The sequence below is a fragment of the Palaemon carinicauda genome, chromosome 3, assembly GCF_036898095.1.
Source record: "Palaemon carinicauda isolate YSFRI2023 chromosome 3, ASM3689809v2, whole genome shotgun sequence".
Lineage (NCBI taxonomy): Eukaryota > Metazoa > Arthropoda > Malacostraca > Decapoda > Palaemonidae > Palaemon > Palaemon carinicauda.
In genome coordinates, this window is record NC_090727.1 from 161250274 (window position 1) to 161269256 (window position 18983).

The 18983-nt window shown below is 42.7% G+C and overlaps 1 protein-coding gene and 1 long non-coding RNA gene across 2 annotated transcripts in view; one reads left to right on the forward strand and one right to left on the reverse strand.

The window, feature by feature from the left end:
* Positions 1 to 12693, reverse strand: part of LOC137634894 (exosome complex exonuclease RRP44-like) — a 47322-nt gene extending 34629 nt beyond the window's left edge. Inside the window, exons 1-2 of the mRNA XM_068367443.1 lie at positions 12530 to 12693; positions 674 to 838 (exon numbers count right to left, since the gene is read on the reverse strand). Of these exons, the coding sequence (XP_068223544.1) occupies positions 674 to 838; positions 12530 to 12595 (231 nt within the window). The 5' untranslated portion in view covers positions 12596 to 12693. The remainder of the gene's footprint in view (positions 1 to 673; positions 839 to 12529) is intronic.
* A 1553-nt stretch (positions 12694 to 14246) lies between these two features.
* LOC137638739 (uncharacterized) overlaps positions 14247 to 18983 on the forward strand; it is a 33365-nt gene continuing 28628 nt past the window's right edge. The window contains exon 1 of the long non-coding RNA XR_011044179.1: positions 14247 to 14312. This is a non-coding gene — a long non-coding RNA (uncharacterized lncRNA). The remainder of the gene's footprint in view (positions 14313 to 18983) is intronic.

Below are 18983 nucleotides of genomic sequence, written 5' to 3' on the forward strand. Positions count from 1 at the left end.
GAGCGCCCAGATTAGGGGTTTGATGAGGTCCTGTTAGTATGGGTTGCAACCCTTTATACTTCAGCTCCTGGGAGTCTTTCAGCATCCTAAGAGGATCGCTGGGCTTCGTGAGGAAGACAGACTTACAAGGCAGAGTAATCGTCTAAGTCAACTTCCTTACCAGGTACCTATATATTTTGGTTTTGCTATATTGATAAGTGTCAAAAACTCTTAGCTTATACGCTGTAAACTTAATTAACTCTGGTCTCTACCCACCGCCTTGGGTGTGAATCAGCTATTATATATTCACCGGCTAAGTTAAATATTTAAAAATGATATTTTAATTATAAAATAAATTTTTGAATATACTTACCCGGTGAATATATAAATTAAAGGCCCTCCCTTCCTCCCCAATAGAGACGCAGCGGTACGAGAAGAATTGAAGGGTTTGTTTACATGCAAGAGTGGTATCTGACTGATAGTTGGCGCTGGTGGGCACACCCGCAACCTTCATAGCGATCGCTCGCGAGTTTTTTGAGTGTGTTTTCTGTCGAGCCGCTGAGTAGCTATTATATATTCACCGGATAAGTATATTCAAAAATTTATTTTATAATTAAAATATCATATTAATACTAAATATCTTATTTTAGTTAAATTTGTAATAGCATACAGGTAAATAACACGAACGACTCACTTGATGAAGTGCTACATTTGTATCAATGAGGAGATGATGAGGCTCTCTCACAAGAGTGCTGTCACTGGTAGTTAGCATGTCCAAAGGCCTTGCGTCTCCTTCACAAGAGCCACATCCATCAAGACCACACCACACGTCATCTCTAAGGTAGTGCTCCCGCACAATCTAAAAGCAATTCATAAAGCATTAAAACATTTTATAATAGAATAATACAAGCAATGTAAAAACAATTTTGAAAGTACCGGTAAATCAAATTTTTCCTAACTATACAAACCCAAGTTCTTTAATAGGAGCATGATTTCACCTTGGCTGGAATTCGGATGTTAGAATTTTAACGAGGTGTGTCAGTGGATACTGACGGGCAAAGTGCCATCCCCTCACCAGCACACTGAGATGCCGATTTTAACCTTTACCTAAGGCTTACAGGGTGGTTAAATTGGGAAGTGAGACTTGAAGGACTCAGGTTTGTATACTTAGGAAAAATACAATTTACTTTTTAAATATTTTACATGTGCCTACACATATACAAACCCTTGTCCTTTAAAATCCAGAGATGTCAAACACTAGGTGTGAGGTTGAGATAAGGATCTCAGAAGTTAAACAAAGTTTCTGTCTATGGACAGTCGGTCATGGAAAAAATGTTATTTTCATTAGTAAAATAAATTTTTGAATATACTTACCCGATAATCATGTAGCTGTCAACTCCGTTGCCCGACAGAATTCTACGGGAGGGATACGCCAGCTATCACTATACTAGAAGGGGGTGTACTCACAAGCGCCACCTGTGGCCAGGTACTACAGTACTTGTTGTTGACGCCACCTCACTTTTTCCTCGGTCCACTGGTTCTCTATGGGGAGGAAGGGTGGGTCAATTAAATCATGATTATCGGGTAAGTATATTCAAAAATTTATTTTACTAATGAAAATAACATTTTTCAATATTAAACTTACCCGATAATCATGTAGCTGATTCACACCCAGGGGGGTGGGTGAAAAACCAGTGTACAAGACTAAAGGATAGCTAAGTATCCCGTATTTCATATAATCAGTTATCCACAATAACAATGAAATAATAAGTACCTGGTAAGGAAGTCGACTTGAACCGTTACTCTGCCTTTAATAAGATCGTCTTCCTTACTGAGCGCAGCGTTCCTCTTGGAAGGCTGAATCAACTCAAAGGTGCTAAAGTATACAGGGCTGCAACCCATACTAAAGGACCTCTTAACCTCGGCGCTTCTCAAGAAAGAATTGACCACCCGCCAAATCAACAAGGATGTGGAAGGCTTCTTAGCCGACCGTACAACCCATAAAAAGTATTCAAGAGAAAGGTTAAAAGGTTATGGGATTATGGGAATGTAGTGGCTGAGCCCTCGCCTACTACTGCATTCGTTGCTACGAATGGTCCCAGGGTGTAGCAGTACTCGTAAAGAGACTGGACATCTCTGAGATAGAATGATGCGAACACTGACTTGCTTCTCCAATAGGTTGCATCCATAACACTCTGCAGAGAATGGCTCTGTTTGAAGGCCACTGAAGTAGCCACAGCTCCCACTTCATGTGTCCTTACCTTCAGCAAAGCAAGGTCTTCTTCCTTCAGATGAGAATGTGTTTCTCTAATCAGAAGCCTGAATAGTAAGAAACTGAGTTCTTAGAACTTGGAAAAGAAGGTTTCTTGATAGCACACTATAAGGCTTCTGATTGTCCTTGTAAAGGTTAAGACCTTTTCAGATAGTACCTAAGAGCTCTAACTGGGCAAAGTACTCTCTCCAGTTCATTCCCTACCAAGTTGGACAGGCTTGGGATCTCGAACGACTTAGGCCAAGGACGTGAAGGAAGCTCGTTTAGCAAAAACCGAGCTGCAAGGAACATGTAGCCGTTTCAGATGTGAAAACAATGATCCTGCTGAAGGCGTGGATCTCACTTACTCTTTTAGCTGTTGTCAAGCACACGAGGAAAAGAGTTTTTAATGTGAGGTCCTAAAAAGAGGCTGATTGGAGAGGTTCAAATCTTGATGACATAAGGAACCTTAGGACCACGTCTAGATTCCAGCCTGGAGTGGACAACCGACGTTCCTTTGAGGTCTCAAAAGACCTAGGGAGGTCCTGTAGATCTTTGTTGGTGGAAAGATCCAAGCCTCTGTGGCGGAAAACCGCTGCCAACATACTTCTGTAACCCTTGATCGTAGGAGCTGAAAGGGATCTTACTTTCCTTAGATATAACAGGAAGTCAGCAATCTGGGTTACAGTGGTACTGGTTGAGGAAACTGCATTGGTCTTGTACCAGCTACGGAAGACTTCCCCTTGAGACTGATAGATTCTGAGAGTGGATGTTCTCCTTGCTTTGGCAATCGCTCTGGCTGCCTCCTTCGAAAAGCCCCTAGCTCTTGAGAGTCTTTCGAAAGTCTGAAGGCAGTCAGACGAAGAGCGTGGAGGTTCGGGTGTACCTTCTTTACGTGAGGTAGACGTAGAAGGTTCACTCCTAGAGGAAGAGTCCTGGGAATGTCGACCAGCCATTGCAGTACCTCTAAGAACCATTCTCTCGCGGGCCAGAGCGGAGCCAACCAACGTCAGCCGTGTCCCTTTGCGAGAGGAGAACTTCTGAAGTACCCTGTTGACAATCTTGAACGGCGGGAATGCATACAGGTCGAGATGGAACCAATCCAGCAGAAAAGCATCCACGTGAACTGCTGCTGGGTCTGGAATCGGAGAACAATACAATAGGAGTCTCTAGGTTATCGAGGTAGCGAACAGATCTATGGTTGGCTGACCCCACAGGGCCCAAAGTCTGCTGCAAACATTCTTGTGAAGGGTCCACTCTGTGGGGATGACCTGACCCTTCCGGCTGAGGTGATCTGCCATGACATTCATACCGCCCTGAATGAACCTCGTTACCAGCGTGAGCTTTCGATCTTTAGACCAGAAGAGGAGGTCCCTTGCGATCTAGAACAACTTCACGAAAGAGTCCCTCCCTGCTTGAAGGTGTAAGCCAGGGCTGTGGTGTTGTCAGAGTCCACCTCCACCACTTTGTTAAGCTGGAGGGACTTGAAGTTTATCAAGGCCAGAAGAACCGCCAACAACTCCTGCAATTGATGTGAAGTGTCCTTTGCTCCTGATTCCATGTTCTCGATCATTCCTGTCCGTCCAAAGTCGCACCCCAGCCCGTGTCTGATGTGTCCGAGAGGAGACGGCGGTCGGGTTTCTGAACAGCCAAAGGTAGACTTCCTTGAGAAGAAAGCTGTTCTTACACCACGCGAGAGAAGACCTCCTCTCTTCGGAAACAGGAACTGAGACCGTCTCTAGCGTCATGTCCTTTATCCAGTGAGCAGCTAGATGATACTGAAGGGGGGGAGGTGGATTCTCCCTAACACGATGAACAGGGCCAGCGATGAAAGTGTCCCTGTTAGACTCATCCACTACCTGACTGAGCATCGGTTCCTTCTCAGCATGCTCTGGATGCATTCTAGGGCTTGGAAGATCCTTGGGGCCGACGGAAAAGCCCGAAAAGCTCGACTCTGAAGATCCATACCCAGGGAGACAATGGTCTGGGATGGGATGAGCTGAGACTCCTCAAAATTGACCAGGAGGCCCAGTTCCTTGGTCAGATCCATAGTCCATCTGAGAATCTCCAGACAGCGACGACTTGTGGGAGCTCTTAAAAGCCAGTCGTCTGACGGAGCCGGACACAAGATCATGGTACTGCTGCACAGTCTGTGAACTGTCAACCATGGGGAAGCGAGGAAGTACAGTGACAACCCGAAGCTGTCTAGACTGTCTGGGTCGTACAGACAACTCCTTATCGGGTTGCTGAGGTTGCCGCACTGCGTCACAACAAGTCACTTCTGCTGGTTGTTGAACGTCTTCCCAGTGACACACTGACTCCGTAAACAAAAAATCCTTTAACAAGGACTAAGCTTGGACTGCATGTCTTGCAACACAGCTCAAGGTCTATGGAAGCAGGTGTGGTAACAGATGGGGTTAGTGACTGAAGTGGAACCATTACCTTCCCTGGAAGCATGTTATGCTTAAATAAAAGTCCATAGGAGGCTACGCAGCTAAAGGCTCCTCTCCAAATGACAGAGTCCTCAAGGGAATATCAGAAGGAGGGAGAAAAGCACTTTCTCATCTACAGGGACCATATCCGAGAAAAGTTAAGTTCTCTCAGTGAGGGTTTCAATGGTGCAAAAGCAGCAGACTAGAAGGCAACATTATGAAACTGCTTGACAGTCTAGTGAGTTGGCAACAACCAAAGATGTATGACTGAGAAGCATGCGGTAAGGTATGCAGAGCATGTTGTATGCAGAGCATGCTGTATGCAGAGCATGCTGTATGTAGAGCATGTTGTATGCAGAGCATGCTGTAAGCAGAGCATGTTGTATGCAGAGCATGCTGAATGCAGAGCATGCTGTATGCAGAGCATGTTGTATGCAGAGCATGCTGAATGTAGAGCATGTTGTATGCAGAGCATGCTGAATGCAGAGCATGCTGTATGCAGAGCATGTTGTATGCAGAGCATGCTGTATGCAGAGCATGCTGTATGCAGAGCATGCTGTATGTAGAGCATGCTGTAAGGTAAGCAGAGCGTGTTGCATGGCGTTTAACATTTCTCAGAAATTCCATGACCAGTGCTAGAGTGCTTCATGCATGCTTGCATGGGGTTTTAATATCAACATAATATTTACCTTACATTCATAACTCATGATTCATTTTTGTTTTGAAGATATTTTTGCCATATTTTGCGATATTGTTAAAAATATATTGCAAGGAATACATATATATTTTTATATAAGTAAGACAAATAACCTCCATTATCATAATGTTTGTGTAGGCATACATGTATATGATTACAAATGCAAGTTATGAAAGTAATGAGGTGTTATTATTGTCATTTGTTATTTCTCAAGTTGAGGAGACAGTGGCAGATGCATGCGTTGAGGTGGCTGACTCATAGCATGAGGTTGCTGCCTCAAGAGTTGCGCTTGCTGTAAGGGTTGCGGATGCGCAGTAGCAGGTTCCTGAGGAACGAGTTAAGGTTCCTGAGGTGTGAGCTGCGAGAGTTGAGATAGCGGCTGCGCAGAACGCAGTTCTTGTCTCGCGAGTTGAGGTTCCTGAGGAGCTAGCCTAAGCTGCAGCGAGTGCTGAGGTGGCTGCCTCATTGATGGAAGAGGTTGTCGTACCTCAAGAGATTGTTGCCTCGCTGGTGGAACCGCAAGCGGAAGCGGAGGAAGTAAGGCATAAGACTCCTGCTCCCATTGCTGAGGTTGCCTTAAGGAAGGTTAAGGTTGCTGCACAACGCTGGTAACTGGCAACTCAGAACGCGGTAAGGTAGCCTGAGGAACCTCAACTTCGTACGCCTGGCAGACTGGACTGCGGTGAGGCGGAGCTCTCGCAGGAGGAGGCGGAGGTTGCTGCACACCGCTGGTAACTGGCAACTCAGAACGCGGTAAGGTAGCCTGAGGAACCTCAACTTCGTACGCCTGGCAGACTGGACTGCGGAGAGGCGGAGCGTTCGCAGGAGGAGGTGTAACCTTCTCAGCCTGAAACTCACGCATTAAGACCCCAAGCTGCGACTGCATGGACTGCAGCAAAGTCGTCTTGGGATCAACAGACGATAAGGTCTGTTGTGGCATCGCCTTACCTCTCTTAGGAGGTGTGCAGTCACCTGAGACTGAGGAGAGTCAGAGCTAACCCAATGACTGCATCCGGGTTGTTGAACTCTAACTTCGTACGTCTGGCATAGGTCTGGACTTTACGTTTAAGAGGTCTTGAGACCTGAGACCAGCGTTTTCTCCCCGAAATTTCTTCTGCAGACGAGCAAAATAAGGGCTCAATCGTCTGCGGGTGGGAGTGACGGTCTCTTAAGACACGCCCGCAACCACCGAGGATACTTCTGTGCGCCGATCAAGGCCTGCCGAACCCTTTTGCCCTTCGACATTGCTTCTCCCCTGGGCTTGGGAGCTTGCAAGAGGTCCCGGACTGGGAGGACGACTGGCACGCACAGAAGTACCCTCACGCACAACACTGACAGACTTTGCGCTAATCACTTATCACTTTTGATTTTCTGTTTGCACTTATTTCACTGAACTCGAAACTTTAAGTGGATTGTACCTGAAACACGCAATTCTATCCTTTCTCAAAAGTTAGTAATTGCGAAAACAGAATTACAATGTAACAGAAAAATCTAATGAAAGATAAATAATTCAGTGGCTGGAAAGAGACTAAACACTAGATCAAATAAACTACGTTTAAAATCTCTCACCGCATAAAGCTTGAGAACAAGAAAAACTCTAGAAACGTTTACCTTCTTCCCCTAAAGAGACTAGGGAGAAGAGCAAAAACGATAACAACGTTACTCGCTTGAACGAAACGTTTATCCTCCTCTTTCTCCCTCCGTCTCTATCTCTCTCTCTCTCTCTCTCTCTCTCTTGACTTAGAACCTGAGAGAAGAGCCCAATCATATATATCGTTAAAACATATTATTGTTAAAGGAAAATATTTCCCAAAATGAAAAGTTCCTTTGTAGAATTAAAACCATTAAGTTAAGAAAGAATGAACAAAACGCTAGACACGGTTACTCTTACTGCAACGTGACACCGTGAAAATTCTCTCTCTATTGTAACGATAGAGCGCAAGTTGAACGTTCTGAAACGTCAACAACTGCAGAGACAAAACAAAACGTTAGTTCAACTTTGAAAACAGTACGAGACTATCAAAGAAATTCTTTCAAAAACATTAAAATAGCATAATATGTTAACAGGTAAAACCGAAATGACGGGCTCAATGTTAATTAACTTCGGTACAAGAAAAGACCGCCTACCATTAGGAAAGGTCGAATATAAACAAATATAAAAATTAATTTTAATAATTTTATAATAAAAGGAAGTTAATCGAAGAGGCCTATAAAAGGCGGAGAGATATAAAATAAATCTATAACTTTTGTTAAGCAAAATTAAGAAAGAGAGTCTATACTCTCTTAGACACCAACACTTCCGTCTAAGGGAAGGGTCGGCCATTTAAAGGTGAAAGAGAGTTCATACTCTCTTCGTCACCATAAATAAATTAATTCCAAAAGCTAACTAAGCTAATATAGAAGTTTCTAGTATAGCGAATAGCTGCAAATTTTAGAGAAATACTTCACCAAACCGTGAACAATACTCCAAAATCATAAGCGTATCCAAGAACGTCTTGCCGGAAGCACGACAGAGGAAAAAGTGAGGTGGCGTCAACAACAAGTACTGTAGTACCTGGCCACAGGTGGCGCTTGTGAGTACACCCCCTTCTAGTATAGTGATAGCTGGCGTATCCCTCCCGTAGAATTCTGTCGGGCAACGGAGTTGACAGCTACATGATTATCGGGTAAGTTTAATATTGAAAACTTAACATATATGCAACCTTTTATTTTAGAGAGTACAACGTATGGTATAGTTTAAGTGTACAGGCGGTCATTAAAGTTTACTAAATGACTTGCTTCAGGTTAAGTTACATCCCTTCATTTTACTTGTGTACTATATTCCCCAACTTCATAATAAAGTATTGGAATTTCCCAATTTGGTCTCCCATTCTTGCTGTTCTCCAACAAAGGCGTAAACTTTCTTACTACTGTACATGTTAAATCGATTTTCTTTATAGGGAAAATTTTCTTTCTTTTGGTCTGAAATACGATAATATAAAGTGAGTTTTACCATTTATAAAATATGATTTAGTGTTAACTTGCTAGTAGTGAAACTGGTTGGGAAGTAAACACAGGGTTGAGACTAGTTTTAGGGTAAGCTAAGGATACGGAGTTCTAAAGGTGGGGTTAGCAAGGGGCTAGGAATGTAGGTAAGGATACGGATCCTATGTTAGGTTAGGTGGGGAACCATAGGTTAAATGGTGATGTTTGTTTCTATTTTAAAATACAGTTTATCAGTCACAACTTTTGACACTTTACACCTAGTCTATCCCAACCAACCGCAAAGGCTCTAAAATTCAAGTAAGATAATTTAAATAAATACATTTTATAACATATAATTAAAATTTGGTTTTTATTCTATATTAACCCTTTTACCCCCAGGCTCTTTGGAAATTTCCAACCCTTAACCCCCAAGGGGTTATTTTTTCCCCAGCCCATTTTGCAGCATATTTTCTTTAAATTGCTCTAACAGCCTTAATTTTTGTCATAGAGAGGTCAGGTTGGTCTCATTCTCTTGGAAAATGCCTGAATTTTCTTAAAAAATTATCAAAAATATGAAAAAATAAATTTTTATAGCATTTTTTTGCATGGACGTACCGGTACGTCCATGGGGGTAAAGGGATGGCTTTTGTGAAACGTACCAGTACGTCCTTTGGGGGTAAAAGGATTAACATTTTCCAAAAATTATTTTAATCACCATATTTAAATAAATCATTACTATTACATTCGTTTAAACCAATAACCTTGAATTGCTGGGTAACAATACATACACATACATATACCAAAGGCACTTCCCCCAATTTTGGGGGGTAGCCGACAACAACAAGAAACAAAACAAAAAGGGGACCTCTACTCTCTACGTTCCTCCAGCCTAACCAGGGACTCAGCCGAGTTCAGCTGGTACTGCTAGGGTGCCACAGCCCAACCTCCCACATTTCCACCACAGATGAAGCTTCATACTGCTGAGTCCCCTACTGCTGCTACCTCCACGGTCATCTAAGGCACCGGAGGAAGCAGCAGGGCCTACCGGAACTGCGTCACAATCGCTCGCCATTCATTCCTATTTCTAGCACGCTCTCTTGCCTCTCTCACATCTATCCTCCTATCACCCAGAGCTTTCTTCACACCATCCATCCACCCAAACCTTGGCCTTCCTCTTGTACTTCTCCCATCAACTCTTGCATTCATCACCTTCTTTAGCAGACAGCCATTTTCCATTCTCTCAACATGGCCAAACCACCTCAACACATTCATATCCACTCTAGCCGCTAACTCATTTCTTACACCCGTTCTCACCCTCACCACTTCGTTCCTAACCCTATCTACTCGAGATACACCAGCCATACTCCTTAGACACTTCATCTCAAACACATTCAATTTCTGTCTCTCCATCACTTTCATTCCCCACAACTCCGATCCATACATCACAGTTGGTACAATCACTTTCTCATATAGAACTCTCTTTACATTCATGCCCAATCCTCTATTTTTTACTACTCCCTTAACTGCCCCCAACACTTTGCAACCTTCATTCACTCTCTGACGTACATCTGCTTCCACTCCACCATTTGCTGCAACAACAGACCCCAAGTACTTAAACTGATCCACCTCCTCAAGTAACTCTCCATTCAACATGACATTCAACCTTGCACCACCTTCCCTTCTCGTACATCTCATAACCTTACTCTTACCCACATTAACTCTCAACTTCCTTCTCTCACACACCCTTCCAAATTCTGTCACTAGTCGGTCAAGCTTCTCTTCTGTGTCTGCTACCAGTACAGTATCATCCGCAAACAACAACTGATTTACCTCCCATTCATGATCATTCTCGCCTAACAGTTTTAATCCTCGTCCAAGCACTCTAGCATTCACCTCTCTCACCACTCCATCAACATACAAGTTAAACAACCACGGCGACATCACACATCCCTGTCTCAGCCCCACTCTCACCGGAAACCAATCGCTCACCTCCTTTCCTATTCTAACACATGCTTTACTACCTGTGTAGAAACTTTTCACTGCTTGCAACAACCTTCCACCAACTCCATATAACCTCATCACATTCCACATTGCTTCCCTATCAACTCTATCATATGCTTTCTCCAGATCCATAAACGCAACATACACCTCCTTACCTTTTGCTAAATATTTCTCGCATATCTGCCTAACTGTAAAAATCTGATTCATACAACCCCTACCTCTTCTAAAACCACCCTGTACTTCCAAGATTGCATTCTCTGTTTTATCCTTAATCCTATTAATCAGTATTCTACCATACACTTTTCCAACTACACTCAACAAACTAATACCTCTTGAATTACAACACTCATGCACATCTCCCTTACCCTTATATAGTGGTACAATACATGCACAGACCCAATCTACTGGTACCATTGACAACACAAAACACACATTAAACAATCTCACCAACCATTCAAGTACAGTCACACCCCCTTCCTTCAACATCTCAGAGGTAATCAAATTCTAAGTTTGTATGCATAGATATACTATCTGTTTCTAAAATTGATAATTAATGCCAAAATATTAGCCCATGAGGATAACGCTCGTGGTGAAATATTTTTCACTTCTCAACACATAGGAGCAATGAGATAATGTTTAGACATGAGTGAAACGAGCATACGGCAGAGCAAAAACTGATACACCATTAGGTCAATTAAGTAAGGAGTTACTTGTAATACAATGAACACTGCTACAAACACCTCCATAGAAAACGGGATGGAAAGTCACATTTTATATGCATCTGGAAGTCCTGGTAAACAAAAACTTGTGTTTTGACCGTTTCATTACTAATACTCGGTTTTGATTTCTGTAACTTTTTTTATTATGACTGACAAAAAAGGTGTTTAAGTCAAATATATAAATTGACTGGGACACTGTATTATTTAAAGTGTTTTAAATGTAACTGATGATGATATTGGCCAGAAATCATCATAAAAAAACTCCAAAATACCTATAATTACACCATATTCCTGTTTACTAAAGCAATAAAATATAATGTTTTCATATAAAAGTTTACCTAAAATCTTTTAAGTATTCTGAATCTGGTAAAATTATGTTTATGGACGGGAAAACATTTTGAATCCCGGGTTTCCACTGTGGGTCCCCCATTATCAACAGATATAGATATATATATATATTTCACTAAGTATTTACTTGCGGTGAAAATAAGTTTTATTTACAAAAAAAACGGTCGTTTTTCTGTAAGAAAAATCTGTTTTTTAATAGGAAAGCTTTCCCCATTCGTAACTATAATAAAACCCTGAATCTAACCCTAGGCTAAAGGGAATAATGGTTTTAATACAGTTTCGGATCGAGAAACCTTTTCTATAAAATAACAGGTGTTTCCAATAGAAACATGTCTGTTTTCTTTAAAAATTATACTTATTTTCACAGCAAATAAAAACTTACTTATCTAAGATATAATAATCAGTGGGGTTGGTGTGTACAGCTCAGTATGTACTACATTCCAGTACATACTTTTTCTTTTCCGAGAGCGAAGCGAGCCCACGGCAGAGCAAAAACCATTAAATTTCTAAATAATAGCCCCGTTCTTAGACTGTCTAACAGATTTTGTTTATTTACTGTTGAAATGAAGGTAAAATTCAATAAAAGCACATTATTTGCTCAGGAAAAACTATTTTTTTAGGTTCAAAATGTTGTTCCGTCCGTAACCACAATTATACTAGAATATTTATCATGACTTGGTGTTGGGCCGTTCAGTAAATACAATATTGTATTGCAGACCAGGTAAGGACCTGACATAATTGGAATTAATTCACAGAAAGCTAATATGATCCTCGGAAGGTCCAGTGGGGTCAAGAAATTAGACAAGCCCTTTGACCCGACAATTTATTCAAACGGGTAATTTCATTCACGGTCTAAGGTCAGGGTAGATGCGAGGTCAAATGAATGCAGCACATACTATAGTGCCAGTTAGGACGTGTACTTGTATCATACGTATTTAGATCATCATGCTCAAACTATGACTAATTATTATTATTATTACTATTACTTGCTAAGCTACAACCCTAATTGGAAATGCAAGGTGCTCTAAGCTTAGGGGCCTCAAAAAGGAAAATAGCCCAGTGAGGAAAGGATTCAAGGTAAAGGAAAAATATAAAATTGGAAGTGATTACATCGTACTTATGAAAATTTAGGCCTTACCTTAATTATATTCCCTTTCTTGGTTTTTCTATAAAAGATCTTTTGCTTACGTTCCTGTAGACCCATTTTAACAGTAATTAATAAACATTACAATAAAAAAGAAAATGTTTCTTAGTAAACTACACGGCACGCTGTTGAAATGTTTGGGTGTTGTTAATCTTGTAACCCTGTCAGAGGAATGCTACTATGTAACGGCACTCTCAAAACATTGTTCTAAAAATGCCGATGCCTGTCCTTCACAATAATGGTTTCACACGCATTATTTCATTATAAGAAAATTTTCATAGACTTTAGATGTATATATTCTATTGATATATTATCCATGTGATTTTTACGTTATGTGGTGTAATGCCCAACCTTCATCCTGCTTTGCCCCTTGATATATACTGGTATATAAAAAAAGGTACATATAGACGCTGTAGACAGGATAGAATAGATGTAATATAAACTGAAGGTATTTCTATTAGTTTTGTCATACAGAATAAGAAAATCGAGTTCTGAGTATTGGATAAAAATGTTGAGGCCACATATTTGAAAGCCCCAGACCCATAGTATAGGTATGTCTTAAATTCATTCATTCTAAATCCTCTGTAATAATTCTTGTTTCTACACAATTCGTTTGCTGTACGATATGCAACAGTTCTCTTATATATTTTGGACATCCGATTCTAATAACTTGATGGGCTATTGCACATATTTTAAATTCTATTCTAGCTTTAATAGGCAACCAGTGTCATGCCATTAGTACAGGAGTAATCTTTTCTTTTGTTGTTTTGTAATTTCTTAAGTTGCACTTTGTAATAGATATTTACTGTAATCATTCATAGTAATGACTGGCGCAATTAATCACAAGTTTCTTTACATAATATTCATCCCGATAATTCTTTACAAAATCTGTGTCTCTAAGGTGACATCCAGCGTCATTTTTACTATATTATTTATTTGAACACGAGACAAATTAATCAAGTGATACACCTAAGTTACAAACTTTACTAGATATTGTGCCTAGTTGCCATCAATATTTATCTAGATGTCACTCAAGTTTCTTAAGCTGTTTCTGTTTATCACCAACAGAAGCTCAATATTGTTTCAATTTAGTTTTGGTTGTTAAAGTGTCATCCATTCCCTAACACTGGTGAGAATTTAGTTGGAAGTTTTAACAATATCATTAATGTCATTTATGGAGACGCAAAAATGTGTATCATTAGACGATCGATACTAAACTATTTATTCTGTATTGGATGATGTATCATACTTTTACCTAGAATTCCTATGTAAATTATGATTGGATGTTACAACAACTGTTTTACAGGTTCAGGTTCAGGTACTGGGGTGAGGCACAGCCTTTGCAACGGCGCCTCCAAAGTTTATCTTCTTATACTGTTTTGTCTTTTCCTCCACGTCATATTTAATACTTCTTTTTTCTTTTCTATATTTGTTTCACTAAATAAAAATAATCCTATTTTCTTTAGGTCTTCCTCGTATGGTTGTTGTAGCTCAATTACTTCATTCCTTTCTTTTCTATATTCCTGGCAAAACAACAAAAATGTATCAAATCTTCCTCCTCATTTTCACAAAAATTACAGTTTACATTCCCCCATTGTGTCTATTTACAATATTTAGCTTTAATGTATTAGTTCTTGCCATAAAAAAAAATATCACTAAAGCAAATGTATAGGCCTCATAACATTATTAAGGAGCCGTTGCAACAGTCTCGTAACCTTCACTACTAATACTATTTGTGCAGCTCTCAAAGAAGGTAATCGGCAACAACAATCGTGATGTAAGAATATATTTATAATTTTGTTTTTAGTCTGTCATAACTGACGAGTAAATCTGAAAGTCGTGTAAAATGAAAATGAAGATATTAACATAGAGCCCTTAAATTATGTTTATGCAGCTTAATGACAGTTATTAAATTTAATATGCTAAGCATATTAGAGTTCTCTTGCTCAAGGGTACACTCAGGGGCACTATTCAATCTAATATTTCTTCCTCTTGTTTTGTTAAAGTTTATATATTTTATATAGGAAATTTATTATAATGTTACTGTTCTTAGAATAACCGTGTTTCCTTTCCTTACTGGGCTATTTTCCCTGTTGGGGCCCCTGGGCTTATAGCATCCTGCTTTTCCAACTAGGGTTGTAGCTTGGCAATTATTAATGATAATAATAATAATAATAATAATAATAGTAATAATGATAATTAGTACAGAGGGAGTGCCAATGATTCCCACAATTCTTTGGTGGCTGAAGATAATGTATATAGTTTATTACAAACTGCATGCATGATCTCGTGCTTATAACTTTAGATACACCCTTGTACTCACGACAAGTCATGATTATATATTGTAAGCGCATTGTTATTATTATTATTGGTAAATATATGATACTTTAATTTCTAGCCAAATATATGAACCATTTATTTTTCCTACTTGCTGTCTTATGTTTTATGCATTTCTGGACCATGATTATTGGGGCAAACAACCCGTTTATGAGGTTTTGGACCCCCTTATATAAAGACAATTATGGGGGACCCCAGTGGGAAACCAGAGTTTTTTGAGTAGGGAAATGTCATAAATGAGTGTTTTCAATATTAATCTTACCTGATGATCATGTAGCTGTCAACTCCGTTGCCCGACAGAAATCTAAGGTCGGGATACGCCAGCGATCGCTATACAGGTGGGGGTGTACACAACAGCGCCATCTGTGAGCAGGTACTCAAGTACTTCTTGTCAACAAGAACTCAATTTTTCCTCTGTCGTGCCACCGGCAAGACCTACTTGGATACGCTGTTGATTCTGGAGTTGTTTTTCACGATTTTGGTGATGTATTCGCTCTAGTTTTTAGCCTTCGCTACTGTATTCAGGAAGCTTTATCATTAGCTTAGCAAGCTTTTTGATTTAATTTGGATTAATTGTTAACGAACTTTGCTAGATTTTGGAATTCCCCCTTGACTATTTCTACAATTCAAGATGTCTGACCAGTCTCAAGTCCCTAAGTACAAGCAGTGTAGTGTTAGGGCTTGTACTAGGCGTCTTCCGAAGGCCTCCATAGATCCTCACACCGTTTGTTCCAATTGTAGGGGTAAATCCTGTCAATTGGAAGATTGATGTGAGGAATGCGCTGGGCTTTCGGAATTCGATTTTAACGAATTCCTTAAAAATGCACGTAGGCTAGAGAAGGATAGGATCAGGAGGAGTTCTTCTCGCTCTTTTGATTTTTCCTCTCCCCATGCCCCTCAACCTATTCCTTCCCCTGTAGTGGTGACTCCCGACCCTGCTACTAGTGCTCAGCCCTCCATGGCGGATATGATGCGTGCCATTCAGGCTCTTGGTGACAGAGTGGAGTCATTGGCTAATGACCGTAATCAGCTTTTGGCAGATGTCAAAGAGCTGAAAGCGCAAAGTGCAGTGGGAAGTGTTGTTAGTGCAAGTGAAGTGAAAAGTGTCAGTGTCAGTGTTGCGCATGAGGGTACATCTGTTCGTGCCAGTCGTCCTCCCAGTCCGGGACCTCTTGCAAGCTCCCAAGCCCAGGGGAGAAGCAATGTCGAAGGACCAAAGGGTTCGGCAGGCCTTGATCAGCGTACGGATGTACCCTCAGTGGTTGCGGACGTATCTGTCAGAGATCGTCCCATCCACAAACAGACGAATGAGCCCTATCATTCCTCGTCTGTGGAAGAAGTTTCAAGGAGGAAACGATGGACCAAGGTCTCACGACCTCTCAAGCGTAAGGTCCCTTCCGAGCGAGTCCAACGGCCCAGGTGTAGCCACTGGGTCAGTTCGGACTCGCCGCAGTCTTCCGAAGACTGCACACCTCCCAAGAGAGGTAGAGTGGTTCCACAACAGGCTACTACTCCGTCTGTTGCTGCACCAACCACGGTAGACCCTAAGTGGTCCATGCTGCAGACTATGCAGTCTCAGCTTGCTGCGTTCATGCAAGAGTATCATGCTGAGAAGGTTGACACTGCACCTGTTAACCTACAACCTGCCACGGTTGTGCGCTCAGCAGATACTGCGGCTCCCTGCTCCCACACTCCACCTGTGAGAGCTCCACCACCGATGCGCAGTCCACCCTGCCAGACGCATGTTCATGCTGCACCATCCGTTGACATGCGTGAGCTACCGCATCAGCAGTGGGAAGGTGCTGTAGAGCTGCCGTGTTTTGACACTATGCGGCATGCTCCGCAACCCATGCGGCATGCTCCGCATCCCATACGGCATGCTCCGCAACCCACGGCAGTCCCTCCCACGCACCAGCACTCTGCTTTTGTTGTTGCCAGCTCGCAGACTGACCAGCAGCGGCATGATGTTGGATCCGCAGCAGCTACGCATGCACCCGTGCTGCCGGATTCAGCCGTTCAGCTTTCTGCTCCACCTTTGCCACTTCCTACTCAGCTTTCGGATGATGGAGTATCGGATGACGAAGCTGCACATTTGGATGAACCGCACTCCGACTTAGAAGGGCCCAAGTCTACGCCTCCCTCCTTAGACTTTCGTAAAGTCCTTGCCTTGTTCAGGGACTTGTATCCGGAACAGTTTGTGTCTGCAACCCCTCGCTCTCCTCCCTCCGAGTTTGCTCTGGGCATGCAGTCTGCTGCTCCTGCCTTCACCAAGCTTGTCCTCGCACGCTCATCCAAGAGAGCTTTGAGGGTTATGGGAGAGTGGTTGCAGTCCAAGAAGCAACTGGGAAAGACTGCTTTCATCTTTCCGCCTACCAAGCTTGCTTCCAAATCTAGCGTCTGGTATGCCACGGGAGAGGAACCCGGCTTGGGAGTTCCTGCCTCTGCCCAGGGCGACTTCTCAAGTCTGGTTGACTCTCCTCGCAGGCTGGCTATGAGACGATCTAAGATTTGCTGGTCCTTTTCTGACATGGATCATCTGTTGAAGGGAGTCTTTCGTGCTTTTGAGATCTTCAACTTCCTCGATTGGTGTTTGGGAGCGTTAAGCAGAAAGACTTCCCCTTCGGATAAGGACTCTGCCATGCTTATCATGTCTAGCATGGACAAAGCCATTCGGGATGGGTCTGGTGAACTTGCGGCTTCGTACGTGTCGGGAGTGCTTAAGAAGAGAGAACATCTTTGCTCCTTCTTGTCGTCTGGGATCACTCCTTGCCAGAAGTCGGAGTTGTTGTTTGCTCCTCTCTCCAAGTGTCTGTTTCCGGAGGAGCTGATCAAGGGGATGGCTGCCTCGCTGATCCAGAAGGATACCCATGATCTGATGGCATCTTCCGCACGTAAGGCTAAAGCTTTACCTTCCGTGCCTAGACCTTTCCGTTCTGCAGCAGTGGACACACCAGCAACTAGGTTCATCCCGCCCTTTCGTGGCAGAACCTCCAGCAGAGGAGGTACCCGTGCCGACAGTCACCGTGGCAAATCCAAGAAGGGTTCCAAGTCCGCAAAAGGCAGGATCTGACTGCCTTCCTCTCCAGACAGCAGTGGGAGCCAGGCTCAAGAACTTCTGGCAAGCTTGGGAGAGCAGAGGTGCAGACGCTCAGTCTGTGAAGTGGCTAAGGGAGGGGTACAGAATTCCGTTCTGCCGCAGTCCCCCTCTAGCAGCATCTCCCATCAACCTCTCTCCCAACTACAAGGAGAAGGACAAGAGGCTAGCTTTGCAACAAGAGGTGTCGCTCTTGCTACAAAAGGGAGCGGTAGTCATAGTCCGGGACCATCAATCCCCGGGCTTCTACAACCGTCTCTTCCTGGTAGCGAAGAAGACAAGAGGTTGGAGACCGGTGCTGGACGTCAGTGCTCTCAATGCTTTTGTCACCAAGCAGACGTTCACGATGGAGACGACGAAGTCGGTCCTAGCAGCGGTCAGGAAGGAGGACTGGATGGTCTCGTTAGACCTGAAAGACGCGTACTTTCACGTCCCCATCCATCCAGACTCCCAACCTTTCCTAAGGTTCGTCTTTGGAAAGGTTGTGTACCAGTTCCAAGCCCTGTGCTTTGGCCTAAGCACGGCACCTCTTGTGTTTACCAAACTGATGAGGAATATTGCCAAATTCCTTCACTTGGCAGACATCAGAGCCTCCCTCTATTTGGACGACTGGCTTTTAAGAGCTCCGTCAAGTCGTCGCTGTCTGGAGAATCTCAGATGGACTATGGATCTGACCAAGGAATTGGGCCTCCTGGTCAATATAGAGAAGTCCCAACTCGTCCCATCCCAGACCATTGTCTATCTAGGTATGGAGATTCAGAGTCGAGCTTTTCGGGCTTTTCCGTCGGCCCCAAGGATCAATCAAGCCCTAGAATGCATCCAGAGCATGCTGAGAAGGAACCGATGTTCAGTCAGGCAGTGGATGAGTCTAACAGGGACACTTTCATCGCTGGCCCAGTTCATCGAGTTAGGGAGACTCCACCTCCGCCCCCTTCAGTATCATCTAGCTGCTCACTGGAGAAAGGACATGACGCTAGAAGCGGTCTCAGTGCCTGTTTCCGAAGAGATGAGGTCTAC